The sequence below is a fragment of the Symphalangus syndactylus genome, chromosome 4 (genome assembly GCF_028878055.3).
Source record: "Symphalangus syndactylus isolate Jambi chromosome 4, NHGRI_mSymSyn1-v2.1_pri, whole genome shotgun sequence".
In the NCBI taxonomy this organism is placed as follows: Eukaryota; Metazoa; Chordata; class Mammalia; order Primates; family Hylobatidae; genus Symphalangus; species Symphalangus syndactylus.
This window is the reverse complement of record NC_072426.2, coordinates 67,636,283-67,656,347: the sequence shown is the minus strand read 5'-3', so window position 1 is coordinate 67,656,347 and position 20,065 is coordinate 67,636,283. Positions and strand designations below refer to the sequence as shown.

At 43.1% G+C, this 20,065-nt stretch overlaps 1 protein-coding gene across 3 annotated transcripts in view; it reads right to left on the bottom strand.

Annotated features, from left to right (window-relative positions):
• The window catches only part of APBB1IP (amyloid beta precursor protein binding family B member 1 interacting protein), a 128,538-nt gene that overhangs the window by 35,354 nt on the left and 73,119 nt on the right, over window positions 1-20,065 (bottom strand). For all 3 annotated transcript variants that reach the window (XM_055274928.2, XM_063637293.1, XM_063637292.1), the window contains 2 exons: window positions 18,685-18,844; window positions 16,929-17,050 (listed from right to left, as the gene is read on the bottom strand). In XM_055274928.2, the coding sequence (XP_055130903.1) occupies window positions 16,929-17,050; window positions 18,685-18,844 (282 nt within the window). The remainder of the gene's footprint in view (window positions 1-16,928; window positions 17,051-18,684; window positions 18,845-20,065) is intronic.

Sequence of the window (20,065 nt, the reverse complement as noted above, 5' to 3'; positions counted from 1 at the left end):
ACCAGCCTAAACAAAGACAGGGAGGACTATGATCTAAAAGCACTCACAGGCTGGATGTGGCTCATGCCTGTAATCCCACCACTTTGGGAGGCTGAGGCGGGAGGATTGCTTGAACCCTGGAGTCTGAGACCAGCTTGAGCAACATAGTAGGACCCTGTCTCTACTAAAAATATTAATAAAAAAATTAGCTGTGCATGGCGGCATGCATGCTTGTAGTCTCATCTACTTGAGAGGCTGAGGCTAGAGGACTGCTTGAGCCCAGGAATTCGAGGCTACAGTAAGCTATGATCACTCCACTGCACTCCAGCCGGGGCAACAGAGTGAGACCTTGTCTCAAAAAAATAAAATAAAATAAAAATAAAGAAATAAAGGAACTCACAAGTGGATTCATGGTCTCTGAGCATGGTTTGTATTAATTTCTGGATCATACTTTGTTAATACTGAATATCAATGGGATGGGTAAAAATAAAGTGTGTGAGTTTCCAAAAAGTCACGAGCACTCAAGGACTAATTTTTACACAATAAGTGCAGCTGAGGTATCCATATGCACCATGAATATAATGAGTGACCACTGTCAGAGTGCTGAGGATTTTATGTAAAAACATGGAGTTTTACAAAATAATACACAACAAATGTATTAAAGGCAGAAAATGTATCTCAGAAGCACTGTGACTAAATTAAGGATCCTCCCAAATCGAGGCACAAGTGTTTATTTACACCACAGGAGTGTTTCTCCAAGTATAATCCCCAGACCACCTTGAAACTTGATACAATGCATGTTCCTGGGCTACACTGGAATCTCTGGGATGAGGCCTGGAAATCTGCATTCCAATATGCTTTCCAGATGATTTTTATGCACACTGAAGTTTGGGTTTTTCTTTTCGTTTGCATTTTTTTTTTAGAGACAAGGTCTTGTTCTGTTACCCAAGCTGGAGTGCAGTCACATGATCATAGCTCACTGCAGCCTTGAACTCCTGGGCTCAAGCAATCTCCCCTGCTCAGCCTCCTAAGTAGGTGGGACTATAGGCATGTGCACCATGCCTGGTCATGCTGAAGTTTGAGAATCAAGTCTACTGGACAGAAAGGAAAAAAACTGCAGACAAATAAAATGTAGAAGTTTAAAATATCTCCTTGAAATACAACGCATAAAAAAGGTGATTTGCTAACTTTTTTTTTTTTTTGAGAAGGGGTCTTGCTCTGTCACCCAGGCTGGAGTCCAGTGGCGCCATCTCGGCTCACTGCAAGCTCCGACTCCCGGGTTCACGCCATTCTCCTGCCTCAGCCTCCCGAGTAGCTGGGACTACAGACGCCCGCCACCACCCCCGGCTAATTTTTTGTATTTTTAGTAGAGACGGGGTTTCACCATGTTAGCCAGGATGATCTCGATCTCCTGACCTCGTGATCCACCTGCCTCGGACTCCCAAAGTGCTGGGATTACAGGTGAGAGCCACTGCGCCTGGCTGCTAACTTAAATAGAGGAAATAAGTCAAGTACAATTTTTTTTTTTTTTTTGAGACAGCATCTTGCTGTGTCACCCAGACTGGAGTGCTGTGGTGCAATCTTGGCTCACTGAAACCTCTGCCTCCTGGGTTCAAGGGATTCTCCTTCCTCATCCTCACGAGTAGCTGGGATTACAGGTGTGCATCACCATGCCCAGCTAACTTTTTGTATTTTTAGTAGAGATGGGGTTTTGCTATGTTGGCCAGGCTGGTCTCAAACTGCCTCCCTCAGCCTCCCAAAGTGCTGGGATTACAGGCATAAACCACCACGCCTAGCCAAGTACAATTCTTTTGGTAATTCTTATTGAAAAGTTTATTTTAATATGTTTTACCAAGGCTTTTAAACTTTTATTTGTTGTTTGAAAGGATGTTATATTGTGAATTAGTGCGATTATGACATAGAATTCAGAAAACTATTTAAATTTTAAATGTTTTGCTTGAAGACCACAAATAGCCGTATTAGGTAACATATTCTACCTGCCAGAAACCTATGCTAAGACTTTACAGATACGATTTCATTTCATCCTCACAAGAACTCCATAACACAGGTACCATTGCTATTGCTACTTTATAGATGAGGACACAGAGGATTAAGTGATTTTCCCAAGGCCGATTAGTGGCAGAACATTGAGTTATTATATAATTTTTATTTTTATTTTTTGAGACAGAGTCTTGCTCTGTCGCCAGGGTGGAGTGCAGTGGTGCGATCTCAGCTCACTGCAACCTCCAAATCCCAGGTTCAAGCAATTCTCCTGCCTCAGCCTCCCGAGTAGCTGGGATTATAGGCACCCACCACCACGCCCAGCTAATTTTTGTATTTTTAGTAGAGACGGGGTTTCACCATGTTGGCCAGGATGATCTCGATCTCCTGACCTTGTGATCTGCCTGCCTCAGCCTCCCAAAGTGCTGGGATTACATGCGTGTGCCACCACGCCTGGCCAAGTTATTAAATAATTTTTCTCAGCATTAAAATACTCTTAAGTACAGAGCCAGGCATAACGGCATGCACCTGTAGTCCCAGCTACTCCAGAGGCTGAGGCAGGAAGATCACTTGAGCCCAGGTGTTTGAGTCCAGCCTGGGCCACACAGTAGGGCCTCGTCTCAAAAAAAAAAAAAAAAAAAAGGAAAAGAAAAAAAAGATTTAAGTACCATAGGGGAGAATCTAGCACAACAATGTGAATGTACTTAATACCACAGAAGGGTATACTTAAAAATGGTTAAGATGATAAGTCCTATGTTACATATCTTTTTCCACAATAACAAAAGATGTGACCCAACATGAGTTCACCCATTCATACAAGAGTGATTTCAGGGTGCTGCTAGAAAGCAAACCTTGGCTTAGGAAGGCCAGATATTTGAATCATGTATGATGAATTGGAAGCATGAACAGAGAGCATAATGAAGGCTCCAAGCCTGGGCGCGGTGGCTCACGCCTGTAATCCCAGTACTTTGGGTGGCCAAGGTGGGTGGATCACCTGAGGTCAGGAGTTCAAGACCAGCCTGGCTAACATGGCAAAACCCTGTCTCTACTAAAAATACAAAAATTAGTTGGGTTTGGTGGTGGGCGCCTGTAATCCCATCTACTAGGGAGGCTGAGGCAGGAGAATCACTTGAGACTGGAAGGTGGAGGTTGCAGTGAGCTGAAATCGTCCCACTGCACTCCAGCTTGGGTGATAAAGCAAGACTCCATCTCAGAAAAAAAAAAAAAAAAAAAAAAAATTAAAAGAAAAAAAAAGACTCCAGAGCAAGTGTTTGTCATCATCCTCATCTGGGAAAGACAGAGCATCTGTCACTCTCTGCAGGAAAGAACCTGTCTAAACTGTGAAGGGCCACATTTCCCCAGGGTACCCTAAAGAGGCAGGATGTATAGCTGTACCTTTCTCTAAGAATTTTCTATGACATACTTCTGACTTTTTCAGCTTTAGAATATCCTTCTAAGTGACCATGCTACACTGTTTTTGTTTTTTATTTTAATGAAATAGCAAAAAAACATAAAGTAAATCTGTGCCAGAGGAGGGCAGTCCTTAGAATAGGAATAATTCTTAGAATAATAAGACTGATTGCTTTCAGATCAGAACTTCCACCTGCAGTGTGGGCACCCACTCAATGTGGGCTGTTCTGTAGAAGTAGTGAGCAGAACTCAATGTTTAGTCAGTATATCCTGCAAATGGAAACTGGGTAAACCTGAGTCGAATAATAAAGGAAGTTTAAAATGGGAAATGAGACTCTTGGTCATAGCTTGCTCTTTTCTCACAGCTTCTGGGAGCGTAACATTTGGGGACAGCTGGATAGGAAAGAAACAGCAAATACTTTTTAAACACCTTCTTGGAATAAAGAGTAAATCAAGCAAACAGTTGTCAGTTTGTGAAGAAATATTTGTGAGTACCCTTTATACATGTAAAACATCCCTGTTCTTTCTTTGGGGAGGGACATGATCTCACCTGTCACCCAGGCTGGAGTGCAGTGGTGTGATCATGGCTCACTGCAACCTCTGCCTTCCAGGTTCAAGCAATTCTCCCACCTCAGCCCTGCAAGTAGCTGGGGCTACAGGCACATGCCACCATGGTCAGCTAATTTTTAAATATTTTGTAGAGATGGGGTCTTGCTATGTTGCCCAGGCTGGTTTCAAACTCCTGAGTTCAAGTGATTCACCTGCCTTGGCCTCCCAAAGTGCTGGGATTACAGGCATGAGCCACCATGCCCGGCCTCAAATCCCTGTTCTTAAGAAGGTTGCTATCACATGGAGAAGAAAAATACAGATAGAACACAGCGAGATGGACAGATGACTACATCTATCGATGGGGAAGATATAAAAGACTACAAAAATTCAAAATGAGCCGCAGTCTAGAGATTTTCAGGAAGGAAGAAATTACTATGGACTGAGATGGTCAAGAAAAACTTTACAGAGTGGGTCAAAGTTTGAACGAGGCCTTGAAAGCTGTTCAACATTCAGCTAGGGGAAAAAAGAATGAGAATAGATTTCCAGGGAGGAGAACAAGCATGCACAAAGGCAGAGGTGTCTTTGGAGCACTAGTGAGCAGCCAGTCAGGCTAGAGCTACGGGGTTAATGCAGTTCACTGAGTGAAGATCAGACCATCGCTCCCAATTCTCTGCTCGCTGTCAGGTGACTGGGCAGTTAACTTCCCCCAGAATGGGTGAAGTTTATTTCCTTGCTTCATTCATGTTGGGTTTGGCCATGTGACTTGCTTTGACCAATAGAATGTGGCAGATGGGACGATGTGTGGATTCTAAGCAGAGAGCTTGAGGTGCAGAATGTGTTTCTGTCATTTGTCTGTACTCTTGCCATTGACCGTGGGAAGAATATGTCACAGTTCTGTGCTATCCAGGGACAATAAGAGAGACGTGGGGCCAGGAGCAGTAGCTCATGCCTGTAATCCCAGCATTTTGAGAGGCCAAGACTGGTGGATCACCTGAGGTCAGGCGTTCGAGACCAGCCTGACCAAGATGGTGAAACCCCGTCTCTACTAAAAATACAAAATTAGCCGGGCCTGGTGGCACATGCCTGTAATCTCAGCTACTTGGGAGGCTGAGGCAGGAGAATCACTTGAACCCGGGAGGCAGAGGTTGCAGTGAGCTGAGATCGTGCCATTGCACTCCAGCCTGGGCCACAGGAGCAAAACTCCATCTCAAAAAAAAAAAAAAAAAGACATGGAACTACCTAAATCTAAGTCTAAGTTGTACTCTGGAGCTAAGGACAGGTGACCTGCAGACCCGGGAGAGAGGAAATGTCTGTTTCTGCAAACCAGTGGGATTCTGAGATAGTTTTGTTTGTTTGTTTGTTTGTTTTGAGACAAGGTATTGCTCTGTTGCCCAGGCTAGAGTGCAGTGGATCATAGCTCACTGCAGCCTTGAACTCCTGGGCTCAAATGATCCTCCCACCTCAGCCTCTTGAGTAGCTGGGACCACAAGTGCATGCCATCACACCCAGCTGATTGTTTGATTTTTGCAGAAACTGGGATCTCACTATGTTGTCCAGGCTAGTCTTGAATTCCAGTTTTCAAGTGATCCTCCTGCTCTGCCTCCCAAAGTGTTGGGATTACAGGTGTGAGCCACCATGCCTGGCCTCTAAGTTTGCCTTTCATGCATCAATACACTGACTAATCACACATGCCCACACTGGCTGGTGAGAGGATGCAGGGCACCAAAGTCATGGGTAGACCTTCCTTTAACACATTAGCCTATGCTGGGGACCATAAAGGTGATTACTATATAACTTTCCTTCTAACCACAGCTGGTCCTGGATGGTCAGAGACTACCCTTGGTGGGCTGAGGGAGGCTGGAAGGGAATGGAAGAATGATGCCACAAGGTATTAATACTTTTCTCCCACAATAGCTGCCAGGCTGTGGCTGAGACCCTTCTAAACCTGAGCAAAGAAGTTGTGTTTCTGTCTCTGCTCCTCACTCATGCAGCCACCAGTAGAGTATAATCACCATCACATTTCAGTTAAGAAACAGAATAATCTGTGGAATAAAAGTTGCTTAAAATATCAACAGTGATTATTGTTAAAGAGTGAGATTATGGGTGATTTAGATTTCCTTCCTTATATTTTTCTGAATTTTCCAACTTTTCCTTTTATGATAAATTGATATTATTATTATTATTATTATTATTATTATTTTGAGACGGAGTCTCACTCTGTTGCCCAGGCTGGAGTGCAATGATGAGATCTTGGCTCACTGCAACTTCTGCCTCCCGGATTCAAGCGATTCTCCTGCCTCAGCCTCCCGAGTAGTTGGGACCACAGGCACATGCCACCATGCATGACTAGTTTTTGTATTTTTAGTAGAGATGGGGTTTCACCATGTTGGCCAGGATGGTCTTGATCTCCTGACTTCGTGATCTGCCTGCCTCAGCCTCCCAAAATGCTGGGATTACAGGCGTGAGCCCCCACACCCGGCCATATATTATTTTTAAGTTAGGAAAAGAAAGTTCTTAGAAGAAATAAAAAGTAGCATAGTAAGGAACTTATTTGAAGAACTTACTTGAGGCACAACCTTACATGAACTGACTTTACCTCATGTAAGGTTGTGCCTTACATGAACTGACTTTACCAATTCCTTTTCTGAAAAAGAGATTCTTAAGGCTTCTAGCGACAAGAATGGCTTATGTTAATACTGGAATGATTTTCCATATTCCTACTCAGTCCTCAATTCTCAGACCTCTATTTTGGTTTCAGGTGACAGGGTTTAGGACATGTGATCCCAAACTATGGCACCTCTATGCTGTTGAGAAAACAGCAGAAGCAGGAAGATCCTTCTCACCTTTTCCTGTCCTTCTCCTCAGAAGCAGGTCTTAAAAGAACCCTGTGACCTTTCTGTAAAGTAAGTCATAGGATCCTCGTGAGACAGGTGCCCACCCTATACCCAGAGGAAAGGAATATCCCTATCTCTGAAGACACAGGGACCCAGAGAAGAATTGGAACAGGCCTTGCCAAGTTCCCCCCAGTTTATTTCCATTAGATCATACACTTTTGTCCTGCAACCACACTTCTGCACTACTGTCCACAAAAATACCCACTTCTTCCTGTTTCTTCAGATCTTCATTTCTGAAAGCTCCTATGTTACTTACATTAAATAAATTTGTGTACTTTTTTTTTGTTGTTGTTAATCTATCTTTTGCAATAGTGACCTCAGCCATAAACCTAGCAATGGATTAGAAAACAGCTCTTTCTCCCCTGCACAGGCAACATCACTGATTTTTGCACAGTAGGCTTTTAAACTAAAGCCGCCTTTATGAGGATAATACTGTTCTACTGCCCCAGCCCACTTTCCCAAAAGAGACCACATCCTCTTCGCAAGAGAGCCTCTGTAGGGGAGAAGAAGTCTTACCTTTTCCTCACCCATTGCAGAGGTCATGGCTGACACCCATAGAACAAGAGAGAGAGTAACAAGAGAAAAGCAACACAAATTCATTTAATCAAAGTTTTACATGACATAGGAGCCTTCAGAAATCAAGACCCAAAGAAGCAAACTGTGTATTTTTAGGCTAAGTTGAAGACTGAACTCTGACCTTTTTTTTTTTTTTTTTTTTTGAGACAGGTCTCACTCTGTCACCCAGGCTGGAGTGCAGTGGCATGATCACGGCCCACTGCAGCCTCAACCTTCCAGGCTCAAGTGATCCTTCCACCTTAGCACCTTGAGTGGCTGGGACTACAGGGATGCGTCACCATGCCCAGCTAATTGTTAATTTTTTTATAGAGATGAGGTCTCACATGTTGCCCAGTCTGGTCTCAAACTCCTGGGCTCAAGTGATCCTCTTACCTCTCAAAGTGCTGGGATTACAGGTGTGAGCCACTGTGCCTGACTTTTTTTTCTCTTACCAGGATTCCTTTTTAAAAAAAAAAAAGAAAGAAGAAAGAAAGGAAAGAAAGAAGAAAGAAAGAAAGAAAGAAAGAAAGAAAGAAAGAAAGAAAGAAAGAAAGAAAGAAAGAAAGAAAGGCATATATTATATGCAATCTTGCCCAAATTCCTTTCTAAGGGGCCAGGGGAGTCATACCCTATAAACCACAAAATCTCGTGAAACAGGTTTTTAATTAACCCTGTAGAGTGTAGCTTACTTTCCAACCTGATTCTAGTATAGTAACACATGATAGACAGCAGACCTCCTTATCTTCACTTAGGCATTCCTTTCTATTGACTTCAAGTCTTTAGACAAAGCTCAGTTCTTTCAACCAATTGCTAACTCAAGAATCCCTAAAATCCACCTATGACATGTAAGCCTCTGCTTTGAGATGCCCTGCCTCTTTGGGAACCAATGCGTACCTTCCACATATTGATTTATGATTTTATCTGCAATTCCTGTCTCCCTGAAATGTATAAAACCAAACGGCAAGCCAACTGCCACGGGCATACTTTTTCAGGACCTCCTGAGACTGTGTAATCTGGGCTCCGTCACTCATACTGGCTCAGAATAACCCTCTTTAAATATTTTGGCATAATTTTTTTTTATCATCAATTTGATGAAAGAAGTGGGTAACTGTGGAGAAACATGATCTAATGGCAATAAACTGGGGGAGCTCAGCGAGGCCTGTTTATTTTGATTTGTTTCTGTGTCTCTGTGTGACTTTCCTTGCCCCCAGGTATGGGGCAGGATGCTTGCCACAGGAGGAACTTCCAGGGCTGAAGGGAAGAGGTCAGAGAGTGATCTTTCTAGGTTTCGTGGCTTGCTTTGGCGAGAAGTTGAGTTTCTGTAACCTGCTTCAGGAAATAAATGGCTGAAGGAGAAAGGAGGGTGGGAAAAGGTCACAGAGATCGTCTGGCTTCTTAGAAGGTCCTTCTAATCTCCTTCGGTTTAAAGTACTCAGCATGCCACCGTTCCATATTTTGGGGGCACTGTGTTCTGAGTGCTGGCATCCAGCTAGGGCCTACTGACTGTTGAAGATAAGAAATGATGACATAAATTATTATTTCATAATGGGCACAATGGCTTTGTGAAGCAGAGGACAGTTAACCATGGGGGAGCCTGAGCCACTCACAGTGAGCCACCATTCAAGGCCAGGGTCTTCCTTTTTTATTTTTATTTTTATTTTTATTTTTTTTGAGATGGAGTCTCCCTCTGTCACCCAGGCTGGAGTGCAGTGGCGCGATCTCGGCTCACTGCAAGCTCCGCCTCCCGGGTTCACGCCATTCTCCTGCCTCAGCCTCTCCAAGTAGCTGGGACTACAGGCGCCCGCCACCACTTCCGGCTAATTTTTTGTATTTTTAGTAGAGACGGGGTTTCACCGTGGTCTCGATCTCCTGACCTCGTGATCCGCCGCCTCGGCCTCCCAAAGTGCTGGGATTACAAGCGTGAGCCACCACGCCAGGCCAGGGTCTTCCTTTTTTAATAAATTTATTTATATTTAATTTTTTTTTATAGAGATGGGATCTCCTGTGTTTCCAGGCTGGTCTTGAACTCCTAGCCTCAAGTGATCCTCCCACTTTGGCCTCCCAAAATGCCGAGATTACAGATGTGAGCCACCGTGGCTGGCCTTGGCCAAGGGTCTTTCAACTGTGTCTCCCATCCCTCCATGTCCTATAATTACATGAAGCCCCTCCAAGAGCATGCCGTGTAAATTGTCACATCCACAGTCTTGAAGTGTACCATTTCCTAAAGTGGACCTGCCTGAGAATGGACGGCCCCTTTCACAATTGCCTTTTCACATGTTAGAAAGGAAAATTGCACCTGCGCCCACACAGAACCTTACTGCCCCAGAGTAAGGCTCAAAGGCCCTAAACAAAAGGACAGCTTGAAACACCAGTGCAGAGAAAGAAGAAGACTCATCATAAATCCTTTTGGAAGTCGTGCAGATTCTAATTCTTTGCTTTAAGCATAATGGAAGGTACCTAATTGTCTGGTCAGCTGATGGATGAAAAGAACCATCATTGATCCTCCCGTGGCTTTTGGCTAGTACCTTGGAAGGAGTTCAAAGAATTGAATGGCATTCTTCTGTTCCCATATACTTATTTATATGAACAAGGTTTCTCAATATAGAAAGTACTTAACATCTGTAAAAATGAAAAACTGGAATGTAATTGATATGGAACTTCATCCTTTGATCCTGGAATTAACCAGGGGGAAAATGGCTCCATCTATTTCTAACATTAAGAGATGTCCCCTCCCCATTTTTTCTATCTTTTTTCTTCTTGTTTTTCTTTTTTTTTTGGAGATGGAGTTTCACTCTTGTCACCCAGGCTTCTGTGCAATGGCGCGATGTTGGCTCACTGCAACCTCCACCTCCCAGGTTCAAGCAATTTTCCTGCCTCAGCCTCCCGAGTAGTTGATTTTACAGGTGTGCGCCACCATGCCCAGCTAATTTTTTTGTATTAGTAGTAGAGACTGGGTTTCACCATGTTGGCCAGGCTGGTCTTAAACTCCTGACCTCAAGTGATCCACCTGCCTTGGCCGCCCAAAGTGCTGGGATTACAGGCGTGAGCCACTGTGCCTGGCCTCCCATTTTTGCTTTTTATGTTTAATTAATATCAACATTTATAATAAAAAAAAGGTTTTTATGTTGTTTTGGTCAACTGTGATTTTTTAACCCTTAAGTGTCCTATGGTGACAGAAAAGAAAAGCTCAGCCATCAATTTATAAACATAATTAGTTGAAGTGGAGCATGGGACAGAGAATAATAAAAGACTTTTAAGCATATCAATATATTACAATAGGATAAATCTTTGTGGATAAAATGAAATGGAAACAGTTCAAAGGGGAAAAAAAAGGAACAATATAAAATGTCCCAAATGTTGAAAAAAGCTTACCGTACATCACCAAAAGTGAAAATTAATGTCAATTGTGGACTTTGGGTGATAATAATGTGTCAATGTAGATTCATCAACTGTGACAAATGTGCCATGCTGGTGGGGGGTGTTGATAGTGGAGGAAGCTGTGTGTGTAGGAAGGCAGGGGATATACAGGCACTCTTTCTATTTCTGTCCAATTTGACTGTAAATCTAACAGTTCTAAAAATAAAGTCTATAAAAAAATAAAAGCTTATTCATGTGCTTCTTAAAAAGATGATGGTGGGAATCAAATTGCCATGGAACTGTATTTAGATTCCATTGAATAGTTTTTTTAAACTGCCAACACTTAAAATATGTTGGACATGGCACTTTTTGTATCTATTTAAACTTGTAGGCCAGGTGCAGTGGCTCATGCCTGTAATCTCTAATCTCAGAACTTTGGGAGGCCAAGGTGGGCAGATTACTTGAGGTCAGGAGTTCAAGACCAGCCTGGCCAACATGGTGAAACCCCATCTCTACTAAAAATACAAAAATTAGCTGGGCATGGTGGTTCATGCCTGTAATCCCAGCTACTCGGGAGGCTGAGGCAGGAGAATTGCTTGAACCTGGGAGGCAGAGGTTGCAGTGAGTCGTGATCACGCCACTGCACTCTAGCCTGGGAGACAGAGCAAGACTCCATCTCAAATAATAATAATAATAATTAATAAATAAACTTGTGATGAAAAAATTTTGATGTCAACAAACAAATATGTGAGGTGGCACACGGTTTTTCAAACTTCTTCTAGGGTTATGCAAGCACAAAGTTTGAGATCCATTTATAGAGGCAGCCATCGTCTGAGGTTGGCTACAGGGGCTATCTGGGAACAGATGAGTAAGCTGAGGAAGGGAGTCCACCAAAGGGAAGAAGAATGACACAGCTGTGCACAGGGACAGAGAGTGACAGAGAGACATGGAGACCCAAAGGAGGGCTGGGGCCAAGATGCTTGCCATCATGATCCCAGCAACACTCCAACCCCTGCACCAGTCCCCGGGAGGCCTGACTGTACTTCCTGTCTTTCATTCCAATGAGATGCCTCTGGGTCCTTTCAGTAATCTGAAAAAAATTCTAATTAGAGCAACAGCTGTTCTTATACCCAAGGATCACCACTGACAGTTGATGGCAGGAGCTAACAGTGTCTGTGCACTCAGATTTCAGCAGTGGCTCTGGAGAACCCGTGATGGTCTTGTATCACTCACCAAATCTCAATAATTAGACTCATACTTGGCTCCTACCTCTTGGGAGTGAAGCTAAAACACTGACTGTTCCAAAAAGCGGGTAAGTTACTTTCAAATGGAAGAGTGCATAACAGCAACCATCAGGAGAATTCATTAGCAGTTACTCTGTTTTCTCTCATTCAAAAGTGGGGTGATCTGCTATTGCCTCCTCAAATGTAGACAAGTTATCCTTTTGGAATTCCTTCCTAATTAAGCATCTTTCTGTTCACAAATTTGCAGAGTTTGGTTTCTCTATATTCATTTATTACAGATAATCTATTACATAGAACTTTACGGTAGATGACTGCTGAATTTCAGTTGAGATCAAACCACTTTACTTTTATGCATAACTTCACAGTGTGGCAAGTGGTTTTCATGCTGGATTTGATTTTGTGAGGTAGGAAGTACAGCAGCATCAACCATTTTGCAAACTGAGAAGTGAATTTAAGTGCTGTCAAAGAGCACACCAAGATCACACAGCAGGTGACATTTGAAACCCAGGTGCGTGAAGCCACTTTTCCAGTCACCAGTGGAAATGGATGCCTAGTAATTATGCCTGCACAAGCATATCACTAATGTCTCCAAATTCTTACTTATTATTGCTTCTGAAAATGGAGTTTAAAGCCTCCCTCTGCATTGACTTTCTTGCCTCTCCCAGGCACTATCCCCCAAGACAAATAATTTGTAAAAGACCTCTGTTAAGTATTGAAGACTTCAGTATTGGGACTTTAAGAATGAAATTTTAATGAGTTTTGTACAGTTTGATAATTTTCCAGAAAAACTGGTATTCTGGGCCAGGTAAGCTCTTTCTTAATTTAGCTGCAAATAAGTATTAATCTGTCTGAGTCTGTTTTCTGTTGCTATAGCAGAATATCAGACAGTGGGTAATTTATAAGGAAAATAAGTTTATTTGGTTCATGGTTCTGGAGGTTGGAATGTCCAAGAACATGGTGGAAGCTTCTGGGGAGGGCTTTCATACTGTGTCATAACATGGTGGAAAAGCAGAAAGCAAGTAAGCAGGCATGAAAAAGGCGGCAAGAGCAAGCTGAGCTCACTTTTATAACAACCATGTTGCCCAGGCTGGTCTTGACATCTCGTGCTCAAGCAATTCCCTTGCCTTGTCCTCTCAAAGTCCTTTTGGAATTCCTTCCTAATTAAGCATCTGGAATTACAGGCATGAGCCACTGTGCCCAGCCTTGAACAAACTATCAAAGGGTACTAGCATAGGGCTTTGACAAGAAGACTTTGGGTATTTCAAAATTACAAAGCCTCCCTTTTAGGAGCCATGACATCGATGAGAATGGTCACAGCCTACTTCTCTCACTCTAAGGTCAGCAGGCAGAAGCCACTATGTATGCAGAGCACTGGCTGAAGATAGATTCAAACAAACACTGAGAAAATGGAAATACATTTACTTAAAATTGGCCGCTTCGAAAATGCCTCCACTTCAATTTTGGTCTTTAAATTTGACTGTAGATTAGGAGAATGTATAAAAGTTGGCTTTTAAGAACATATTCTTATGCAAAATAATTCATGAGGAGAATTTCTGCTTCCTGCTATGGTAGAGTAATAATAGTTTGGATTCATAGCCTGGCCCAAATTTCATCTCGAATTGTAATCCCCAGTGTTGGAAGTGGGGCCTGGTGAGAGGTGATTGGATCACGGGGCAATTTCTAACAGTTTAGCACCATGTCCTTAGTGCTGTCTCATGACAGAGCTCTCAGAAGATCTGGTTGTTTAAAAGCATGTTGCATGCCCCCTCTCTCTCTTCCTCCTGCCCCAGCCATGTAAGGTGCTCACCCTCCTTCCCCTTCACCCTCTGCCTGATTGAAAGTTTCCTGAGGCCTCGCCAGGAGCAGATGCCACCATGCTTCCTGTACAGCTTGCAGAACCATGAGCCCATTAAACCTCTTTTCTTTTTTTCTTTTTGAGATGGAGTTTTGCTCTTGTTGCCCAGGCTGGAGTGCAGTGGCACAATCTTGGCTCACTGCAACCTCTGTCTCCTGGGTTCAAGTGATTATCCTGCCTCAGCCTCCCTAATAGCTGGGATTATGGAAAGTCACAGAGACTTTCCGGTTTACACTCCCCTGGAAACTTTACTGCCCCTAGCCAGATTCCCTTTTTTCTGTCATTTTTTTTTCAAATTTATTGTTCTTTGTTTAAAAAGTATAGAAGCATCTTGCCTCAGCCACTTCTTTAGACTTGACTCTTGTGAAGATCCCCATGTAGATGTAAAACTGAAAAAAATGTGTATGCTTTTCTCTTGTTAATCTCCCTGGTGTCAACTTGGTTTCTAGATCCAGCCTAAAGGGGTATGGAGGTAATCTCTGATCCAGCCTGAAGTGGTCTGGAGGTAATCTCTGATGCAGCCTAAAGGAGTATGGAGGTAATCTCTGATCCAGCCTAAAGGGGTTTGGAAGTAATCTCTGATCCAGCCTAAAGGGGTATGAAGGTAATCTCTGATCCAGGCTAAAGGGGTATGGAGGTAATCTCTGATCCAGCCTAAAGGGGTATGGAGGTAATCTCTGATCCAGCCTGAAGAGGTATGGAGGTAATCTCTGATCCAGGCTAAAGGGGTATGGAGGTAATCTCTGATCCAGGCTAAAGGGATATGGAGGTAATCTCTGACCCAGTCTAAAGGGGTATGGAGGTAATCTCTGATCCAGTCTAAAGGGGTATGGAGGTAATCTCTGATCCAGCCTGAAGAGGTATGGAGGTAATCTCTGATCCAGGCTAAAGGGGTATGGAGGTAATCTCTGATCCAGCCTAAAGGGGTATGTAAAGGGGTATGGAGGTAATCTCTGATCCAGGCTAAAGGGGTATGTAAAGGGGTATGGAGGTAATCTCTGATCCAGGCTAAAGGGGTATGGAGGTAATCTCCGGCTCTCCCACCATGACTAATCTTAGTTACACAATAGCTATTCCTTCTCTTAGTTATACAATAGTATAGCCATGTTGCATGACTCCTGGGCATTACTTTTATAGATTCAAGGGGAAAGGTGCCTCATGGAGGAGTTACGCAAAGTGGTGGCCCTGAATGTAACTCCTTAGTTTTAGCTGTGCATATGGTTGTTCAGATAGACACTACATTTCTCAGCTTTTCTTGTAGCTCAGTGTCATTATGGAACTAATTTCTGGCCAATGGGATGGAAGCATAAATCTGAATGTGCATTTCCCCGGCTCTTCACTCACTTCATATGGACTGGAAAATGGTGAGGTGGAAAAGCTAACATGGAACCAAAGATGGAAACCACATATTGAAAATGGCAGAGCCATTCTACTAGGTCTGTCTACCTGTGGCTGGACCAGTGTGTGAGAGAGAAATAAGCTTGTAGCTTGTTTGAACCACTGATTTAAGAGTCTCTTTGCTACAGCAACTTAGATAGTACCCTCACTAATGCAGTTGTTAAAGCATGCCATTGGGCCGAGTGCAGTGGCTCACGCCTGTAATCCCGGCACTTTGGGAGGCCAAGGCGGGCGGATCATGAGGTCAGGAGATCGAGACCATCCTGGCCAACATGGTGAAACCCTATCTCTACTAAAATACAAAAAAAAAAAAAAAAAGAAAAAGAAAAAGAAAGAAAGAAATTAGCCGGGGGTACTGTCATGTGCCTGTAGTCTCAGCTACTCAGGAGGCTGAGGCAGGGAAATCGCTTGAACCTGGGAGGCGGAGGTTTGAGTGAGCCGAGATTGCACCACTGCACTCCAGCTTGGCAACAGAGCAAGACTTTGTCTAACAAAAAGAAAGAAAAAAGAAAAAAAGGATGGCATTGAAGGTAGTTATGGGTGGAAAACTTTGTCCTTTTAATACTATTTAATTGTTTTGTTGTCAGTCAGCCCCCATACAACCTAGGGAAGACCCCAGAAAATAGCACTTATAGGAGAAATTTTCCCACAAGGAAGCTGCCCTAATTCTCCCTCTAGTGATATGACACTTTTTTTTTTTAACCTGTAAAAGGGAAAGGTGTCTGGAAAATGGAGAGGAACTTCTTCATCTTTAACATTCTTTGATTTTCAAAAAGAAAGTAATGACCCTCACACAATTATAGCTGCTTGAGGCCACAGTTGGAAAAAAGCCTGGACATCCTTGTACACATGACTTGAAGGAAGCATTTTCAAATACGAAGAACAAATACGAACAAATATAAAAAACGAACAAATATAAATTTATGCTTTTTACTTGCACAAATTGTTTGCAACAAAATCACAATAAATTGCACATTTTCCAGGTGGTCCTTTTAGTTTTCCTGGCAAATATAAACACCAAATACAAACAACAAAGAAAAGAGAATCTTTCAAGCAAGAAGCAGAAAGAACCAACAGTGAGTGCATGAAGATATATTGGATTAATACAGCCACACAGAAACAGGGACAGAAGAGGATCAGACAACCACAGAGAGATAGGTTTTGGATTTGGAATGAAAAAAAGCAAAATGGATTCTTTTCTTTCTGAATCCTTCAAAGGCTGTTAGCTTACATATAGCTTAAGAGTGGAGTTTGTGTTTATTTGAAAATAATATATTTGTGATATTTTGTGAGGCTATGAATGGTGTGGTTAGTATTCAGGTGACATTTTAAAAATCCTTGGCTGGGCGCAGTGGCTCACGCCTGTAATCATAGCACTTTGGGAGGCTGAGGCGGGCATATCATGAGGTCAGGAGATCGATACCATCCTGGCCAACATGGTGAAACCCTGTCTCTATTAAAAAATACAAAAATGCTAGCTGGGCCTGGTGGTGCATGCCTGTAGTCCCAGCTACTGGGGAGGCTGAGGCAGGAGAATTGCTTGAACCCGGGAGGTGGAGGTTGTAGTGAGCCAAGATCATGCCACTGCACTCCAGCCTGGGTGACAAAGTGAGACTCCGTCTCAAAAAAAAAAAAAAAAAAATCCTTCATATTTTATAGGGTTTAGCAATATGCAGGTCATCTTACCTGGGGGTTTTTAAATACAGCATATTTCTCCTCTTTCTCCAAAAATAGTATTTTATTTTCCGTGTCTCTTGTCCAGTCTGATAAGACTTCAACAACATTTTCATGGTCTTCAAAAAACCTCTCTGATGAAATAAGAAAAGGTATTCTTTCAGACCCAAGACATCAGGGTTTCCAAGTGAGAAACAAGCTATTATTGAGTTAATGCTGCATGACTTTCATCAGGTGCCTAGGATTCTTATTAATAATTCTTACATGATGTCACACTGTAGCATTTCTATTATGTTTCTCTTTCATTGTCTTCAAGTTATCTTCCATTAAAAACAAGATGAAAAAAACCATAACACAGTGACAATGGTCAGCTGTCACACTTATTTCTTTTTTTCTTTCATTTTGTTTAAGAGATGGGGTCTCACTGCGTTGTCCAGGCTGCAGTGCAGTGGCTATTCACAGGCTCAAGGCTCAAGCAACCCTCCTGCCTCACCCTCCCAAGTAGCTCAGCCTACAAGCATATGCCAGTGTACCCAGAGACATACTTTTTTCATATCAACATTTTTTACTTTAAATAGTCCCAGATGGTGGCAAACATTCTTCGTGAGGTGGACAATCAGTCAATGACTGGTGAAACACTTTGAATGAAATTGTGAGAGCCAGTGTGTATCTAAAACATCACTCCTTAACACTCTAAAAGCAACGTGTGAATGCTTGAATTGAAACATAAAGAAAGGCTTTCATTTCTTCCCTTGACTCATAGAATTGAAGAGAACTTCAAGGGACTGCTTTAGTGTAAACCATCTTATCCAGAAAAAATATTGCTCCCAAAGCTTCCAGCACAGGCAATTCTCTGTTCCACCCAGCTCTCCTGAGGGACAACTATCCCGTTACTAAAAATGAGAAATATGATGATGTGTGCCTATAGTCCCAGCTACTCGGGATGCGGAGGCAGCAGGAGTGCTTGAGCCCATGAGCTCGAGGCTGCAGTGACCCATGATTGCGCCATTGCACTGTAGCCTCGGTGATAGAGCAAGACCCTGTCTCAACACCACCATGACCACCAAGAATAAGAAGTAACAGTATATCTTCAGTTAACCTTTTTATTCACTTTTGAAAAACTCCATCAATTTCTACCAACTGTTCTTTGCACTGAGGCCGAGCCTCTTCCACTAGACAAAGCATCACAGACTAAGCAAGTGGGGAGGGAGGAAGGGGAAATGAGCACTGGTGGGAGGCTGTAGCAGGGTTATGGTCGGTTAAGGAAGCAACCACTAAAGGGGCATTAGCCAACAGATACCCAGGCCCTCCTGCCACCTGCTCAGCTTATTAAGCATGCAGCATCTTAGTAAGTATCATCCAGTGACTTTCTTTCCCTTATGGAACCACTAGAGAAGCAGCAGTAATAATGCTTATATACCCCAAGGTCTGGCCACCACCTGCTAGAATCCAAGTTCTTCAATACAATGAAAAGAAGAGTCAAGCACTAAATCTCATATAAGGGAAGTGAAAGCCTTGAACCAAAGTCTTCTCAAGGATGAACCAGGCCAGGCGCAGTGGCTCTCCCCTGTAATCCCAGCACTTTGGGAGGCCCAGGTGGGAGGATCGCTTGAGCACAGGATTTTGAGATCAGCCTGGGCAGCATAGTGAGACCCTGTGTCTATTTTTTATATAAAATTAAAGAGAAAAAAAGAATAAACCCAAGACCGTTATACAGCAAACCCACAAGGTTTTTGGAGTACAGTCCATTGCTGGGGATGGGACTTACCAATTTGTAGTTCCGGGTAGATTTCATAAAGACACCAGTCTACATTGCAGTCACAATGAGTTTTCTCGAAAAGGTTGTCCAGAACATCTCGGGCCAGCTGCCGCTCATCCACCATCAGTGACTTTGTGCTGTTATCGTTCATGTGCACCTTGACGACGAGCTGAGGATAGAACCATTGGGCAGCCAGTAAATTTCAGCAACTGGAGAAGGCTACTAAGATGAGGGTTTCAAAGTTGCTATTGTTTCTGCAAATTTCTGTAAGAATGTGTTTGGTGAACTCGCTCCATCTAAACTCACTTGCATGCCAAGCACTTGTTTTAGGTGCTAGGATTACAGAGGTGGAGAAACCAATTCACAAAAAGAGAAAACAGATAATAAACAAAGTCCTTGTCTAGCCTTCAGAGACAGGGCAGTCTGGTGGGAGAGACAGAAAACAAACAGAACCAAAAAAGTGTTAGCTTCTTTCTTTCCCAATAATCTTTCCCTTGTTCTCATTCCATCCTGGAGCCCAGAAACTTTTCTAGATTAAAAGCTATGCCTGTATCTTTATTGTTATTATTATTATTTTGAGATGGATTCTTGCTCTGTCGGCCAGGCTGGAGTGCAGTGGTGTGATCTCAGCTCACTGCAACCTTTGCTTCCTGGGTTTGAGTGATTCTCTTGTCTCAGCCTTCCTAGAGGTTGGGATTACAGGTGCCTGCTACCATGCCCAGCTAATTTTTTTCTTTTTTTTTTCAGTGGAGATGGAATTTCATCATGTTAGCCAGGCTGGTCTTGAACTCCTGACTTCAAGTGATCCACCCACCTCGTCCTCCCAAAGTGTGGGGATTACAGGTGTGAGCCACCACACCTGGCCACCTGTTTCTTTATAATAAACTCTTCTCTTTTGCTTAGCTGGAGTTGAGTCCCATTTCATGCAACCCAAGAGTCTGAAGACACCAAATAAGACCAAGCTGGTTAATCTACAGTTCTCTAAATGTCCACAGAGCGTATGTCAACATGGTATCACTGAGGGGGCCCCACTGAAAGACAGATAGTTACAGCAGGGCACATTTGAGATCAGAGTTGGATTAAGTGAAATGAATGTAGACTGAGAAATAAGCTGTTTTGCAGGCACATGATGAATCTAATTTTCGTTTTTGTGTGTGTGTGTGTGTGACAGGATCTTGCTCTGTTGCCTAGGCTGGAGTGCAGTGGTCTCATCTTGGATTACTGTAGCCTCGACCTCCTGGGCTCAACTGATCCTCCCACCTCAGCCTCCTGAGTGGTTGGGATCACAGGTGTGCACCACCACACCCAGCTAATTTTTGTTCATTTTTTTGTAGAGGCAAAGTCTCACTATGTTGCCCATGTTGGTTTCAAACTCCTGGCCTCAAGCAAT